This window comes from Pagrus pagrus (assembly GCF_965226575.1).
Source record: "Pagrus pagrus genome assembly, chromosome: 13".
NCBI lineage: Eukaryota > Metazoa > Chordata > Actinopteri > Spariformes > Sparidae > Pagrus > Pagrus pagrus.
In genome coordinates this window covers 14927001-14944333 of record NC_140197.1, presented here as the reverse complement: position 1 = coordinate 14944333, position 17333 = coordinate 14927001, and the positions used below count along the sequence as shown (strand labels likewise).

Below are 17333 nucleotides of genomic sequence, written 5' to 3'. Positions count from 1 at the left end.
TTTCTTTTATTTGATGGGGGTAATCAGGGATTCAGAATGAGGTTAGCAGAGTTGTTGGTAAGAACCCAAAGGCCTCAAATAACTGGTTTTCCACAAAGTACATACACAGAAAGCAAACAGTTTTTTTTTTTAAACTATCTTTATACACAGAATAAAAACACCTTTTACAAACTGAAAACTTTAAACAGGTTTTTCCTTTTTAGATGTCATCTTAATATTAAGTTAAACAAACACCTTTTTCCGAAATGTTAACAATAAATAGTCCAAATAACAATTTACATTATGTTACAAAAGCGCAGTGAATACTGGAATTTAAATTTGTACACCAAAAAAAAAAAAAAACGAATAAAAACTTGCCAGATTCATAGACAAAACCTGCTGTTTATTATGTAAGAATCACCCTCATGGTTTTTTCCATCGAGTGAGAAGATTAAATCTTTTCAGATGTCTGTCACAAATGAGGAAACATAACAAGAGCTTTAACACTGTAGATTCAAAGCCCTCAAGGTGCTTTAAAGGAGACAAACGTTTCCATTTCTGCAATAACAACAAGAGCTCTCTTACAATTTACACTCAGAGATGAAGTTAAACATGTTAGTGAGACTAAATGTTCACAATACTGCATTTTGATGGTGCTGGTTAATGGAAATTCAGAGAACATCTGCAACAGTACATCGCAATGCTTACAAGCCAAAACATGTTGACATTAGCCATAGTGTTTTGTTAGCACCCAGTATCAGTACTAGTCAGTGGGGAATTAATGTTTTGAGCACAACCAATCAGAAGTTTTATGAATGATTAAAGAGTGACTGCACGACTAAAAAAAAACATAAAATAAGGAGTGTCAACTATGGCTTTAGTGTTTGATTTCATAACTTCTGACTGCTCGTTTCTGTGGAGTGAAACACTACTGGGAACTTTTTAACATTTTGTCTGTCAATGAAAATCAATATGTAGTTGGTCACATTACGGGATACGGGTGCCTCCATTCAGTCATTGACTAAAAAACAGCTTGACTAGCTTCTTTGAAGTGTAAGATTCAAACTAGAGGAACATAAATGAGTGATGTTATTTGTCCTAGTAGCTGAGGGAAAGAACAACTGTGACGTGTCTATTTAAAACTAAACCAAAATGAAACGTTTGGGTATGTAACTGACGTAAAAAAGAGAAACAGCAAGTGAGGAAGGACCTTTTTCTTCTCAACATACATTAAAAGTGATGAAAACTGCAAGAAGCGACTGGCGATGGACACTGAACTCCAATATGATTTCAGCATAAAATTCAAGGCTAGCAGCTGCACATCTGAAGAGCTACTACCAAACGTAGTCGACCAACAAAAAGCTGCCGTTTAGCATGTGACCTTAAAACGTGACGAACCTGATTACAAACACACGAGGCAGGCTATGTTCCTAAAATGCAACCAATAAAACCTGAACAGATCAAGAGCACGTGAAATGGAGGGCAGTATGAAATGATTTTACTTCAACCCGCCCTGCTGTGTTGTGCTCCACTTCTGCGACAGTAACTATGACAAGTATCTCACCATCCTCGTTCTTACTGACATAACTTAAACAAAATCACCCTCCAGCGGCTTTTTGCCCCCAGCTGGGATCTGAACTGCACATTTTGGCGGATTTACACATTTTGGGGCTTCATCTGACAGAGTAGACATCACACACACACATACACACATACACACACAAAGAGCAGGAAGAGACATAAAAGATCAGTGAAAATATTTTGTTCAGATATGGCATAGTATTTTCCTGTACATGAGGTTGTGTTTTGTAAACGCATTTGTTTTTCTAAAGTGTTTTTAAAGGGCATTTCACCTTAAACAACAGTTCAGCGAAGCAACTCGTTTCAAACTTGCGTCGAACAATGGTCAAGGTTCACCATTATTATTGCACTTTTACAAACAGGGCAGGGATGGCTTTAAGGGGGTTGGTCTTTCTCCACAGACGTCTCTTCTCCAAAGTAGAAGAGACAGTGTGACAACAGTCTAAACAGAGAGGAGAAATCCCTCCTGCAGGTGGCCGCGAGGTGGCCGAGACTCTCCTCCTCAGGGCGGTTGAATGGAGGGTTCAGTCACAGCCAGCTCCTGAGCCAGGTCGTTGAAGCGAGCAATGTAGTCCACGCTGCTCTCACTCATCATGCAGGCAAGCTGGGAGTCCATCTGCAAGCACAAACAAAGAGCTTTCAATGAACAATGACAATTGCAAAATGATAAAAAAAAAAAAAAACATCCCCTATTTCTCAAAGGGCTTCTGGAAGCTAAAGGAATAGTTTTGTATATTGGGAAATACACTAACTCGCTTTGGAGTAAGATGAAAAGACTGATAACATTCTTTTCAAAAATAAGGCTCCAACCAGCAGCCAGATAGCTTAGCTTAACACAAAAACTACAAACGTGGCTCAAACATGTCCAAAGATAATAAAATCCAGCTACCTCCCAGCCAAGGCAAAGTCTGGACATTCTATTATTTACACTTGAGTCTGAGTACACCGAGTACAGATTAAACAAACGAGACATAGCATGTTAATTACTGAGCTTTACAGGTGCTGGCAGGTGGATTTTGTTACCTTTGGAGGGAGCCAGTTTAGCTGTTTTACCCGTTTCCAGTCTTCATGCTAAGCCAAGCTAACCGGCTGCTGGCTTTAGCGTCATATTTAGCAGCTGGACGTGACTTATTCAACTCAGCCATTGTCTTTAGACCGGCAGAGTGTACAACTTAAAGAAAAAAACACAAAAAGAGAATTTGGAGTAAAAGGCTCAACTTACTTCTGCCACATCAGGAAGGCCACGGGACTGAAAGGAATCATGGGAGTTGCAGTCCAGGAGGCTAGGACCGAGCAAAGCTGTGCCACTGGAGGGGCCGGAGGGGGTTAGGGTGGTCCGCCTGCCCTTATCAGGAGAGACCATGCTGGCTGGAAGGACAAGAGGCAAACAGTGAGACAGTGAATAGAAGGCACATAAAGAGTGGAAACAAAGTTGTCTTCTGTCTTGAAAGAGGAAGGCTGCAGCTGTGTCTTTGTGGGTTAATAAGAGAAATAATATTTGAAGGCACTACATTAAGGTTTACTCAAAATAAAATGTGTTACTTTAGCTAGCATTCATTTACAGTCAGTTTGACAAAGCTGATCATCTATCAACTCTTTGGACAGATGGCAGCACATAGTAGAGTTCAGTGGATTAGAAAAAAAAAAAAGATTTGTAATCTTATCTGCTTGTGTATGTTCTTTAGAAAAGACAAAGCCTTACAGAGGAGGCATCCCAGTGTGGAGTCAGATGAGTCGCTGGGGTACCACTGGGGGTCGTGGCTGGGCGATGGGATCCAGCCTCTGGACGGGCTGACTGAGGGAGACGAGGCCAACAGTTTGGAGCTGTCGTTGTTACTCAGTTTGGCTGGAGAGAGAGCGGCCTCTTCACCTGTAGCAGAGCAGGCAAACAGCAATTAGTTTACAGGAGCACTGTTCAACAGGCAGGACGTCTCACAAGTGTAGCTGGTTGTATGTCAACATTCTTCTTCCATTGAATATTTCACATATTTTCAAACTGGCCTACATGCAACACAGGTGTTCCTCATGAAAACACACAACCATGTCATTTAAGCTCAAATAAGAAGGTCCACTTTAGGTTTCCACTTCAACGTAAGCATGTAGGATAGAATCACAGGGACGCACCGTAGTGGCCAGAGTTGATGGCGAGCTCGATGATGGAGTCGCTGATGTGTGTCTGAGGTTCTCCAGGTGCGAGAGCCTCTTCGGGTGGGCCGGGGAGAGAGATGTCCAGGAGCGATGCTACGCTGGGTGGAGAGAGGAGAGAGTCCCCACCACTGGTCACCCCAGGAGACGGTGGAAGAACACCATTCTTTGGAAAGAATAAGTTGGACACTTAATTAAGGCCGTTTTGTTAAATTGTTGTTGTTAAGGTTTTTTAACAAATTAGTTTTCCAACTTGCTTGTTGGTCAACACGTTTTGCAACATGCATGCGTTTCTATCTAGCTAACCAAAACAGCTCACATCACCTGACCCTTGCTGTAAAGGAACGCTTGGGACTCATTACAACAATATGTAAGGCGTGGAATGAACTCCACTGGCACAGAGGGACACTAGTCACAATTCAAATCTCAAGCTTGGACAGTATCACAAGAAATTTGCCGAAAACACCCCAAATTTGACTTTTCCTCTGTTTTGGGTCCCAACTCAACATCTGTATGGTTTTTACAATAATAAACAGCACATTCCCTGTTGTCAGCCACTGTCTTATTCTTGTATCTCTACCTGGGAGTATGGCCTTCACAATCCGTACTTTGCTGTGTAGGTTACACTGTATATCCTACAAAGACGTGACCTGCATTCAGGCTGAACTGCAGATATTCAGCCTCAAGTTCAACCAGCATCGATCTGCTCTTCAGTGACCTCATTCTGGCCGATTGCCGATACAAATATATGCGCATAGTTTTTTCCAGCTTATTGCAGAGAACATTAAGTCTTTCCTGTTACGGAATTAACATATTATTATGCCTATTCTTATCATGATGGCCACTTGCAGATGCAGGCATACAGTGCTTTTCAAAATGTTTACTACTATACTACTTTACTGAGCACAAACTACTTCGTCAGCAGTAATTGAAACCTCATCTCATCGGCCTGACATATCGGTAAAGATGGTCATTTAGGGCCGATGCCAATATTTAATTCTACAACTGGTATCGGCCGATACCGATGACACTCATAGAATCTGAGCTTGGTTAATGGTAAGATTAATAGGAAGGATTTGTGTTATCCTACAGGATAAAGAGAAGTAGATATAATATAGGTATACAGAAGGTCTGGGAGAGCGGCTGAAATCACACTATTATTATTTGCTGTAATAACAAAGCAATTTTGTGGTTTTCTACCGCTGCTCTGTATTTTGAAAATCAATTAAAAACCTGGACTACACTGTGACCACGACCAGAGTAATTCACAAGAGTGAGGAGAAACACAGCTCTGTTAATTAAAATTTCACGTATTTTCCTGGATGAGATCAAAGATAATTTTTCTGCTTCAGACACACAATATAGTTTATTCTATTTCGATTTAACAAGTAAGATTAGTCAATTCAAGAGTCTTCATGTAAGTATCAATAATTTAAGTACTGCTCTAGTTATTAAGAGAACATAAAGCTCCAAGTTCATCTTAGTTTGTGTAAATGTGTGTATGTCAGTGTGTGCTGCTCACCTCTGGGACATTGTGCTGAAGGAGCTGAGCGTCTGGTTCAGCATCAACAATGGGCGTGGTGGTGAGCAGGGTGCTGTTGTCAACTGAGGGAGAGTTCAGCTCCCGACAGGGACTTCCAGGGATGATACCTGCAGACTTAGCTGCCAGGTCAATGGCACCTGAAAGAGTATTAACAGTTTAGAAACATGGGGGATTTGTTACATCAGCACACACCTGACAAGCTTTAACACTGAGATAAGCATGTGAAGATGGATGTTACAAAGAAAAATACTTCAGCAATTCAACTCAGCAACAATTTCAATTAAAAAAAGTTGAAAGCAGGGGCAATAGGACAAAAATAAGTCCTTTCTCTTGGAGTGTAGCTCGAAGAATGTGCTTTTTGTCTTTTTAGCCCCACACAAAAGAGCACTTGTTCAAAATTGTATCTACTGACAGAGATCATGTGGGAGTAAAGAAGTAAATTTTTATACATTTGGAGACTGGAATTCAATTTTGGATAAAAATCCAGATAATCCAGTTAGTAGTGTCTTACACAGACATAACTTAATTTGACAAAACCTTGATTTGAAAAAGAAGGAAAATAATTCTTAAGAATATCACTGGTGTTGTGTATTAAGCCCTCAACTATGACTCTGACATCTGCATAAAGAGGGTTACTTTTAAGTCAAGGGGTCAAAAATGTATGATAACCCTTTTACATATGAACTCTGGACAATATCCAGAGAGTCAGATCAGGATATCGTCCTGATTTACTTGTTCACACATGAAGCACACAACAGGAGATTGTCCGTATCATACGTGTGATTTGTAATAAAAAGCATATCTATGTGTGCTACTAGAGGATAAAGAATGACAAAGAGGTTAAACTAAAAATTACAACAGTGGATCATAGACTTTACTCTATCTAGCATTTAACAAAATGTTAATAAAACATATTAACTGAAAAAGAGATACATTAAAAATGCAGTACATACTGGAGAGCTGGCTGGCTGCTGCAGAGCTGGACGCTGCAGGGGAAGCTTTGGACAGGGCGGGGCGGGAGGAAGGAGCCAGGCGTGTGTGGATTGGCCGGAAGGATCCAGTTCCTGAGGGAAGAAACAGGAAGTGAGAGAGCGAAATATTTGTAGAGCTGTTGTTGAAAAAGAGAAATGACATTAAGTTGTGTACAAAACGCAAATCAGCAGAGTAATTAACCAAAGTTAACACGTGAAGAAGCTTATTCAAGGGCCTGCTTTCAAGAATGTGACAGTATTTCAAGCGACAGTATTGGAGAAAGTATAAGCATTTAAACATTTGCATCCTATGCTGACCACAAATTATACTGTAGGATCCTGATGTCTGCAGAGTACCTGTGGCAGAGGAGTTGGAGAGGATGGAGAAGGAGCACACATGCTGAGGAGTATCTCCTGTAGTTCGGGGTAGGAGTGTTCTCTGTGGAGATTATGGAAGCAACTTAACTAAATGCACTGTTTATCTTTTCGCCCATAATGACCCACCAGATGCACAGTATAAGAATTCAACCAACTTCCTAAGTTAAAGTAATCACCATTCTGTTCGTCTCTTACCTGAACTACAAGTGGTTTCCGAAGTTGCCTGTTTCGAGGTTTTCTCTGTCTAGAAAGGAAAAGATCTGACTGCATCTGCAAAAAAATAAAATAAAAACAATTTATATTTGTGTGTATTGTCCTAAAATTGGTGTAAAAAATAAATAAATACATTGCTCTGTCTTACACTGATAGAGTCGAGCTGCTGTCTGAGGGCCAGCTCAGCCTCCTTGTTGGGGGAAAACATTCGGTTGTGTCGTGAGCTGTTGGGGGGGAGCGTGGTGGGAACTGCAAACACACTGCCTTCTGAGTCGCCGCCCGCAGTCGTCCCAAGCAAAGAGCGGGGGAGGTTGCGTCCACCTGGACAGTAAAGGAAAAAGAAATATGTCATGTGTGGAAGGTATAAAGCGCAAAATAAATAAAGCTATAAAACAGCATCCAGTAAGTCTTTGTGGTCATTTCTGAACACACACATACGCACAAAAGCAATTACAGTTCATTTGTCAGGGGCTTTTCTAACAATATTTAAAAATAGGGAACACAAAATTAGTATTAAAACAATCACTAATGAAGCAGAAAGGAGTTGAACTACATCATTATTTTCCATTCTCAAACAAAAACAACCACAGCACCATCAGAACAAACACACATTATCAGGAAAATCAGTCCCAGCTAAATTAAATGGGTCAAGAAAAACAAAGCTGATGTGTGGGATATGATTAATGGTCCTAACCAGTCTCTGCCATCTTTAATCCAAACAAGATTTTGTTATGCAAAAGCGGTGCAATAGGCAGCGGCTACAATCTTTACAGATCGTCAGCTACACTTAAGTTGAATACACATTCAGTGCCTGTTATAGCAAATTCAGAGTATATGACACGGAGCGATACATACCCGATGCTCCAGCACTTGGCAGGTGTAACCTGGCCCCTCTGACAGAGGCTTGCTGCCGGCCACAGCTGGGGCTGCGAACGCCTGTGATGGGCCCCTTCCCTGGAGGTGTGAGGGCCTGGTTCTGCTCCTCCTGATGGGTCTTGAGCGGCGATGTGGCCGTGGAGCACAGCTCTGGAGCCTTAAGCAGAAGACGCATTATTGACACCATCAGCTTTACACGTACATTTCTATATAATGCTTTCACTAGAGTTTGTCCTTTATTAGTCTGTGGAGGATTTGTTGTGGATGAATTGACTAGGCAATGCAATCTCGTGAATCCACAGGAATTCACGAGACAGCACTGTGCATACTGCTGTCCCACTGTGGCATCTGATTGAGGACTACAATGTTCATTTTCAGTTGCATCCTTCATTCATGCCACTGGGTTTCATAAATGAAAATTCTTCAACGTTATGCCCATGTTTGTCCGTTAAATTTGACTGCACAAAAAAAACAAGACATTCAGAGATTTTGTTTGTGAAGCATGAAGGAAAAGCTAACTTTCATTTCATTATGCAACTGTGTGTTGTATAATGACAAATAAATCACCTTGAACCTTTTGTCCACAAGAACAAATTAAAGTAGCCATCTGGCAACCAGCAACAACATTGTGAGAAGTAGCAGTTAATTCCTACCAAAGGTTTAGGATTGACCTCTGTGGCAACCAGCTTGAGCAGGCATCGCAAAACGCGGTGTGTCCTGTTGGGCTTTGGCTGTGCTGAGGCTTGTCCGTTTTCTTGGTTGTTGGAAGGAACTGGCACGGGCTGCCACTCATACTCCAGCTGTAGTTTACCAGGCTTCCCAAACATCAAGTAGAGCTCAGCCAGGGTGACATTCTCTGCGTCACGTGCACTCCAGCCTTCCCCTCTGATCTGTTCCACAGCCCGTTCTTTAGCTGCAGGTGCGGATCCCTGCGACATCCCCTCCTCTGAACCAGTCACTGGGGGTTTGGCTGGAGGAGTCTGGTTGGCCTCTGGGGAGGAGGTGCTGGTGCTCTGCTCCTCTTTGCACTGCTCCAATGAGGTTTCTGTACCACTACACGACTTCTCCGCACTTTTGGTCACTGCTAAACCGACGCTGGCCTCTACACCAGTACAGGTCTTGGCCCCCTCAGAGGGTCCCATACAAGTTCCCTCTTCCCTGGGGGCCACAGTCTGCTGAGACAACGCAGGAACAGAAACAGACTGAGGTCTCTTTTCCTCCACTTTTGTAGCACTGTCTTGTGCAGATTCTGGGTTAAGGGGCTCAGTTCGACGACTATCACCCAATACAGTCAGTGAAGCACCACCGGCCCCAGCAGCAGCGGTGCCCCCGCGCCCAGATTTGGCGCCAGTCCGAGATGATGGAGCCGTGTGAATACCCAGAATCTGGGCAGCAGGCAGTTCCTTGGCGTTTGGCCGGTTCTTGCCGCTCTCTAGCCAGTGTACAGTGCAGGAGGCCTTGGAGTGGACCACACGTGCCACACCAGGCAGTGTGGTCAAGGTGCTGCTCTCAGCAGGGTAAAGAAAGAGCTCCTCCTGCTGGGATTTGCTGGGAGAGAGTGTGCTGGACTGGCTGCCCTCCAGAGCTTCCCTCTCCATTAGACTCTTAAGCTGAAGCGTCAGTGTTAAGGACTCCACAAATGTTTACAGCTGAAGTGCAAACACATTGCTCTAATTCCTATACCAAAGATGATTTTTTTTTTAAATGATGTACTGTGCAACGTATTGTAGCATATTAATAGCAGTGGCTGTATAAAACAGGTATCACAGGACAGAGTGATGTAAAAAAAAAACTTTGAATTTTGTTATTTCCCATGATTAACTGAAAAAAATGATTGTTTATAGAACAGTTAACTGCTTCATTGCATGTGATGTCTCTACATCATACAGTTTGCTTCTCTGTGAAGATGCAAATCATTTGATGTTTTAAAGGATACAATCCGCTGGTCATGGTACGTCCACTTTTGTTTCAGGTACTCGATGAGGCTGGAGACTTTCCTGTGGAGCTCCACCACCATCCTGGGTTAGAAAGGACACACGAAGAGATTGATTACCAAACTGCTGTGGTAAGACAGAGGAGAACAGCAGTGGGCTGACTAATTTAGTTTGTGGGTTCCTAACAAACCGTAATGAGGAAACATACGTACATATAAATTAACTTTAGCCAGTGATCTGTGGAGGGTTGTTTCATGTTGGAACCCATTAACTACATTAATATACTGTACATGTATCCTCAAGATTTAAGCAGGCCATTTTCCAAAGCACAGATTTTTTTGCTTCGAAATATGGATAAAAATCTAATGAGTCAGTCTTGTTAAAGTCTAGTTGTGCTTCAGTTACAAACAGACACCATTTTCAAAACTTCTTGATGATGCGCACAGTAAGCAAACTCCAACATCTGAAAACTGTAATTAATTTGTGTGTACTGCATTATTGAGCTATACTGTTGGAAAGTTTGATCCTGTAAAACACTGGCAAAAATTGATATTTTTTAGATTTTAAGCAGTTATGATATTGCTGGATATGGATTCTCTTGCAGTATTATATCAAGAAATACTTATCATATGATATGCTTAGGAAATTTTTTTTTTTTTTGCCTGACCTGAGACGAGGGTTGTGGGCTAGACTCTGAACGCGGGCCCAGGAGTGGTTACTGCGTGGTTGGAGCTCCACTGCCACCTTCAAGGGTAGACGCACCGGCTTCTGGTCCTCCTCGTCGCTCACTCCTGCAGGGACACGAAAACAAAATGAGACTTTATAAATAACAACAACTAAGCGCTCTGAAATTGAAAAGTTCATTGAACCTAAAGAGTAACAAAAGTACTACGATAACGGTACAAAACAGCTGCAATTGCTGAAGAGTTGAGTATGTTCTCCTAGAAACTAGGAATAACTCTATACAATGGTGACACAGCTTTCAAACATGGAAGCAGGATCAATCATCTCTAATTTAAACCACCTCCAAATATGGTTTGGATCTGATATGCAAAAATCTCATTTTGTGTGTTTTTTTGTTATCCAGTCTGCCAAAATCAATCTGAAAAAAAAAAAAAAATTTAGGCTGGTAGTTTGAACATAGCCTGGGACTGAAGAGGAAACAGACAAAGATGGCAGATGTAGCAGTGGGATTCTAATTTTCCATCTCGGGTTAAAGCAAATGTTTTCTCTAAGTTTGGTGAGTGTTATTGAACAAGGGAGCTAGATTACAGCCGGTCTGATCAGTCATCTCCATCATCTCCCTCCTGCTCCTCCTCCTCACTTTGCTCCCACAGAGTTACCATGGAAACTAGCGCACACGCCATTGTTATTGCCAAAAACCCCGCCCCCACAGACCCTGTGCCTCACCATCATCATGGTTTATATTTTCAGCACTGATGTTTGTTTATTTGGTAAGTACTGTACATGTTGGGCGTCTGTGCAGGCACATGCTCACCATCTGGGTCACAAAGTTTCTTCAGTGCACGGCACATGGGCGCTTTGATTCGCAGGTTCCTTCCTTTGGAGCGTACGGTGGTGGCCCTGGTCAGAAAAACAGTAGAGCAGGAAAGTCTTCAGTGTATTTTTAAGGGGAATCTTTCTGGATCATATTACACCTTTCTATAGAGTCTAGTATTCTAATAAGTCACATAAACACAGACTTCTACAGATTTAACTTATCATTTGTATGGGTGGTAGACAATAACAAAAACATTTGATGACTGGTTTAGTCATAGGCCAAAAGTTTATCTGTGTTTTTGTGGATGTGATACAGAAGTTTAGACCAAAACTACATACTTTAAACCCCAGATGTGTGAATGTAAACATAGTTGGCTATGCAGTTTTTGAAGTCTACTCCTGACTTACCCTTGCTGGATGAGTTCGTTGAGCTTCGCCACGTTCTTGTCATCCATTACTGCCAAAGACAAAACACAAAGCCAGAGAGACGTTTACAACATCGTCCCTTAGGAGCAGCTGTCCCTCAACACAGGGAGCATGCAGTGTTTAATCACATCCCTTGTGTCCCAAACTAACAGCAGAAAAACACTCGCACACAAAACAACTTTAAAACAGGCATCCATTCAACACATGTACAGCCTTGACTTACATCCTCCAACTTTTTTGCGCAGCTCAGCGTAGCAGATGAGACCGTACAGTTCTTGAGAGGATTTCTTCAACACTCTGGAGTACACTGAGAAGGAGAGGTGGCACAAGTCACAACACTGCTGTAACCAGCAACGCAGGAGACGTGTGCTATGTAAAGATAACACAAGAGTGATACTCAGGGCCTTTTGGAGTGGAACGGGCCTTTGGCTTATCTGGAGAGGTTTTTGGACATATGTTTTGGGACAAAGAGTCCGTGCCCAACAAAGCACTTTCTAAACCTCAGTGTGGGAACTTTTAAAAAAGTTGACCTGGAAGATATTAGACTAGATAAAAAGAAATGTAACCAAATTTGCCGTCCTGTCATGACATACCGAATCTGACAGCTGTAACAGACATAACGGGGTAATTGAGACAAGATATGATGTGTTACATTATCATTGTAAAAAAATAAATAAAATAAATAATACTGTTCTACCCTCCATCTTCACTGAGACTCAGTGAGGTCTCACCTGTTTTTGGTTGGCAAGAATAAAGGGCAGCTTACCGTTGGCAAAGTCAATGTGTTTGGAGATCTTGTGCCAGGTCCGGTAGTAAAAGTGGCGGACCTGCTCCTTGTTCTTCACCATGTTGGCTGGTTTGCCTCTCTTCTTGTACTTCATTGCAATGTTGTTCTGGATAGCCTCAAAATCCTTCCCATGCTGGACATCCAAGTAGTTGAGACGATGCCAAAAGACACAGACATGTGAGACATTTTAACTAGGTTTTAAGTGCCCTATGATACATAACGCAGACATGCATGCCAAGACTTGAAGTTGAAGTTAGTGCCCATTTTTAAGCTAGGGCACTGTTTCTGGTTTTACCTCGTAGAGCCCCTCAAAAAAGCTGTTTTTGTCCTCTGCGCTCCAAGACTCCCACTGACGACGGGCCCTCTTCTGGTTACCAGCTTGCTCCTCCTTCTCAGCAGACCCTTGGCTCTTGGAGGTCTTCGACACTCCCCCTGTGGAGCCAGCCACAGGCCCGGACTGTCCCACTGTCCCCTGGGAGGAAGAGCCATTCTCTGACCCTGCGTTGCATTGAGGAAGGGAGCCCACAAATCCATCAGTCATGAAACATTAGGAGAAATTACAAAACTGAAATATAAGAGTAAAAAAATGCTAGGATTGAGCCGAATTTTTTAGTGGACCACTCTGGTTGTTTTCCACAGCCAGCATGGAATAAAAATACAACTGTAGTTGTGAGGTGCATGGTTTGGGAGATGTTAAAATACATGCACACAAAGCCACACACCCACTGCTATTACGCTGCAAAACCTGCAGAGCTTCCCCCTCTGTGGCTCTGCTCTGGCAAGCAGGCAGGAAAAGCAATCAGTCCCTACAGCCAGGTCCACAGCACACGGATCCAAAACCAACTCGTGGTGGGCTCCAAATGGCCAAGTTTACCCCAGCACAGAGCACAATGCCAGGAGGCATTAAGACAAGCACAGAGGCGGTTACTGCCGCAGCGCTGCTCAATGTTAAGACAACTGTAGATTTCCAGCCAGTGAGGGTATTAATTTACAAATGTAAATCTGTGTGGTTGATAGGCACCAACCTAAAAGTGTCTCTTTCAAAAAAGATGTGGACCAATATAGCATCATAGCAAAATAAGCAGGGCTTCATTGGTCGACACTTGAGCTATCTAAATATAAATTAGATGAAACAATCAGTCTTTTTCTCTTTCCAGTAAAAACAACAAAAGAAATCCACCAGGCATACCTGTGAGAGCAAACGTATTCATCAATATATTACAAATGTTTAATTGTGTCAGATCCAGTCCAGTTCATTTACAAATTATTATTTTTTTGGGAGAAACTGTCCTATTCTCATTGCAGAGCACCATAATTATGCACACTGAAACAAATCAGTAATAACCCCTCACTAAATCTTTAATAAAAACATAAGGTCTATCTTAATTTGATAAGGAAGATACAGGTGTCTGCTTGATGGTGTAGCACTACAATAACAGAATCCCAAAGTAGCTCAGTAGCTCTCAGTTTCAAACATACTAGATATTAATGCTCCTGGTTCATGCTTCTTTGACTCTTGCCAGATTGGTAGTATGGAGACCCAGGAGGAGACGCCTCATTTACACTGAATCAGGCCAGTCGTCCATTAGTGTTTATAATTATTCAATGATAAATCTGTCTGTGTGTTTATTAGTCAGTAAAGAAACTAAAAGTGTCTGAGATTTGCTAAAATGAGAATGCATCACCAAGGCATTTAAGATGTTTGTCGCATCATTATTGTTTGTGATGACATGGACAGATAAATTGTGCATAATCACTTTAATTTTTATTCTGAAATGACAAAAACACAATATGTGTTTTCCCCAATTTGTTTGATCAGTGGATCAATGGCATTAGCTGAGGACAACAAGGTGATCCTGCTTTTTTTTTTTTTTATCAATGAAATATTTAATTAATAAAAAACAAAATGTGTTAAGAGCAACTCTCTATAGTAATATCTCCTTCTTGTCCTATTGTCAGCCCCATGCAGAGACACTTCAGTCTTTACCCTGTGATTGTTTTTTCCTACACTCACTTGATAAGGACAGTCAAAACAGCCCTGTGTTTTTACAGCCATAACGGCAAGTTTCCACGAAACTGTAACTGAAAATAGTCAGATGACATCCTAATTGATATCCAAGTTGTGGCCAGGGACTCTCCTTCTTTTTTACATAAATGGTTTCACACAGGATGGTGTTGCAACTTATGCTGGAGCAGCCGCAAATCTACACGGAGTACAACCAGTGTCCCGAGGGGAGCACACAGCCACAAAAACACAACCAGTTTAGCAGTCACTGATTAACAAACTGTACACAACTGAGAGCAGACCCCCTGCTAGTCACACCTATGCACACTTTTTCTCTGAGCTGGTCACCTACAGTACCTTTCGATTTTGCCCCGCCATGGCCATTGATGGTGGAGCCGATTGAATCCTTCCGGATCCGTTTGCTCGGAGGTCGAACGCTTGATCGGAGAAAATGATGCTGGTCGTGACACGGAGGGGCGGGCTCCGCCGAGGTGTGGGGATGCTGGGTTGAGCCTAGCCCGGTTCGGTTCGGGGGAGAGGCTGGGAGGACGGGAGCTGAACCGGGGCTGAGACCCGTGGCTGATGGATTAAGAATTTCCACTCCGTCGTCTCCCTTTGTACTGCGCTCCTCGCTCGCCTGCTCTCCGCTCTCCTCCTCGTCGCAACCTTCGGGCTTTCTGGACGGATTCCTCCTCCCATCGACACCGATCCCCTCCCTGGAGCCCGGTGTCATGCTGCCAGAACACATTCAGGGAAAATATGTCACATTTGGAGCAAAGCGATGTGCAAAATTAACTTCTAAAGACGACGTTCACTGTCTCTCAACATGGCCGCCGCTGTTTGTTTCAAATCCCCTCTCCAGTCCCGACAAAACAACACCAAATATATGCATTTAACGTATTGAGATAAAATATAATCAACAACCAAAATAGTTTAGGAACTGCCGGCGGCGTTTTTACAAGTATCTTTCGGCTCAAATGGGCCATATTTTGGGTTTAATTTAAACTACATTCAAATGCGAGCGCTTTTCAGTTTAGCGCCCTGCAGAAACGACAACGAAACCCCTCGGTGCATTCGACCTCTAAATAAAGTGTTTATTTCAAACATAATTTTACCCATTTTCGTGCTCTTCGGTAGTAGGCGACGTCTTCTTTCTCTTCACCATGAGTCCGACCGGTTAGATTGGCAAATACTGATCAAATTGAGCATAATAAAACCTAGACCGATCTCTCCGCTTTCTGCCCTCTCCTTGCTCTTGCTTCGACTGAGCTGAACTCTCTGCGCAGTTCAACTGTTTTCTATCAGCAACAACATTACTCAACGTTTCTTTGCAACAAGAAATAAAACTATACAAGCCACTTGCAAATAAGAGACATTTACTACATGCACTGAAGAAGAATTGTCTGTAGCCCGTGCCAGGTGGGCTCATCTGAATTGATAAGCGTAGATAGTTTTATTAACGTGTGTGCAAGTGGACTTTGCTTGTCACTACGTCACCATCGCCAGCAGAAATGATGTCTGTAAAACTATTTCTTTTATAGCTTATATCCTGCTATGCTGAGGCTTTTTGACAATACTCTATTTGCCTACATTACTTTAGCCTCATACATTAACTTGATCGTAGGTCAAAATCTGCACCAGGCTATGTGCGCCAGTGCAGATCAAGACCTTGTGCATTACACTGTATTTATGAAATAGTGTGATAACGTGTACACATCAGTTTATTTATAATATTCTGTTTCCTCGATTATTTTTCAGCATTTATTTCTGAGTAATCAGAAGAATGGTGGTGCAAAGTGACAGCGACAGAAAGATAAACAAATAAAGATTGATCTGATATGAGTAGCTTGAGGCTGCAGATGACAAGGAATACCCCCCTGTCTACATTCCGACACACTCGTGTTTTCTGTCACCTAACCGCTAAATCTCAGGGACATCCCATGAGCCACAAAGTATAATAATCTAAAAGAATGGAGAGTCCGAAACTAATAGTAAAAGTTAATAAATATTGACTTTCGCTCCCTGGAATCTTACAACTTCAAGTAATTGTAGAGTCAACAAATAGATTCAACTATAATTTAACTTAAATTTAGCGACAAAAGGTCGTTTCAGATTAATGTCAAGTAAATCTCAAATTCAACAGCAACACACTGAAACCCAGGTCACAGAGTTACTTGACATTTCCCCTGAAATCTTACAGCCCTAGCAACCAAGTGACCACTGTAGACTAACAACTGATTTCATATTTTACTGAAAGGCTGACGTTACTTTAGAAGTGCAATAACATAATACCTGAAGTTATTTATATTAACTGTGCTTGTTAACTTTGTTGTAGAAAGCTGTATTACATGTATACAAGAGTCGCATCCATACATAACGTGGTACCTAGCATGGCTGCTGTTTTTGGCTAGCTAACGTTAACTCTACGGCAGTCAAAATAGCAATAACGTTAAAATAAAACCTGCTTGGAACATAGCGAATGTCTTATACAGACCCTCAAACGTGCTGTTGGATGGTTAACGCTATCAAAGTTTAAGAATTACCTAAAGTGGAAGCCTGTTGGTGGTATTCCCAATCGAGACACGGGCTAGCATTGCTAGCAGACGGCAGCCGTCCAGCTTGTTACCGATGACAGTTCCTGCGGCTCGATTGTCCACGCGCGTAGGCACGCCCACTAGAACTCGAAAACAAATCCTCTGATTGGTCAGAAATCCATGAGGACGACGGTTAAAATTTGATTGACAGTGCGCACCGCCAATTGTTAGGGAGACAAGCCCTGCAAATGACCAATTGCCTTTCTCTTCCTGTCATGCCGTATACATTTGCCGATATATATTTTTAATCTTCACAGCCAGTTTGACTCTACACTAATCCAACCCTTTTGCTCTGCAATCAAGCGTTATTTCAATGAGATTGGATCATAGAAACGGAGTTTTTTGGCGCTCTGAAAAAAAGTTACGCCCAAAGAAATGATTGGCATTTTGAAGATCAAATC

At 42.2% G+C, this 17333-nt stretch overlaps 1 protein-coding gene across 2 annotated transcripts; it reads right to left on the bottom strand.

Annotated features, from left to right (window-relative positions):
* Positions 1-361: 361 nt before the first annotated feature.
* Positions 362-17007, bottom strand: cramp1 (cramped chromatin regulator homolog 1). 2 transcript variants are annotated; one of them, XM_084371592.1, is made up of 20 exons: positions 16882-17007; positions 14696-15072; positions 12629-12831; positions 12313-12466; positions 11770-11853; positions 11529-11577; positions 11119-11204; positions 10288-10411; positions 9623-9704; positions 8340-9296; positions 7666-7843; positions 6959-7131; positions 6793-6867; positions 6577-6658; positions 6202-6312; positions 5228-5385; positions 3685-3871; positions 3263-3430; positions 2783-2928; positions 362-2176 (listed from the first exon to the last, which is right to left on the bottom strand). In XM_084371592.1, the coding sequence occupies exons 2-20, from the start codon at positions 15069-15071 to the stop codon at positions 2063-2065; spliced, it is 3507 nt and encodes a 1168-aa protein (XP_084227718.1). In that variant the 5' UTR covers position 15072; positions 16882-17007; the 3' UTR covers positions 362-2062. The 2 variants fall into 2 exon arrangements, with proteins under 2 accessions (XP_084227718.1, XP_084227717.1); XM_084371591.1 differs by lacking the exon at positions 16882-17007 and adding an exon at positions 15454-15681.
* Positions 17008-17333: the final 326 nt, after the last annotated feature.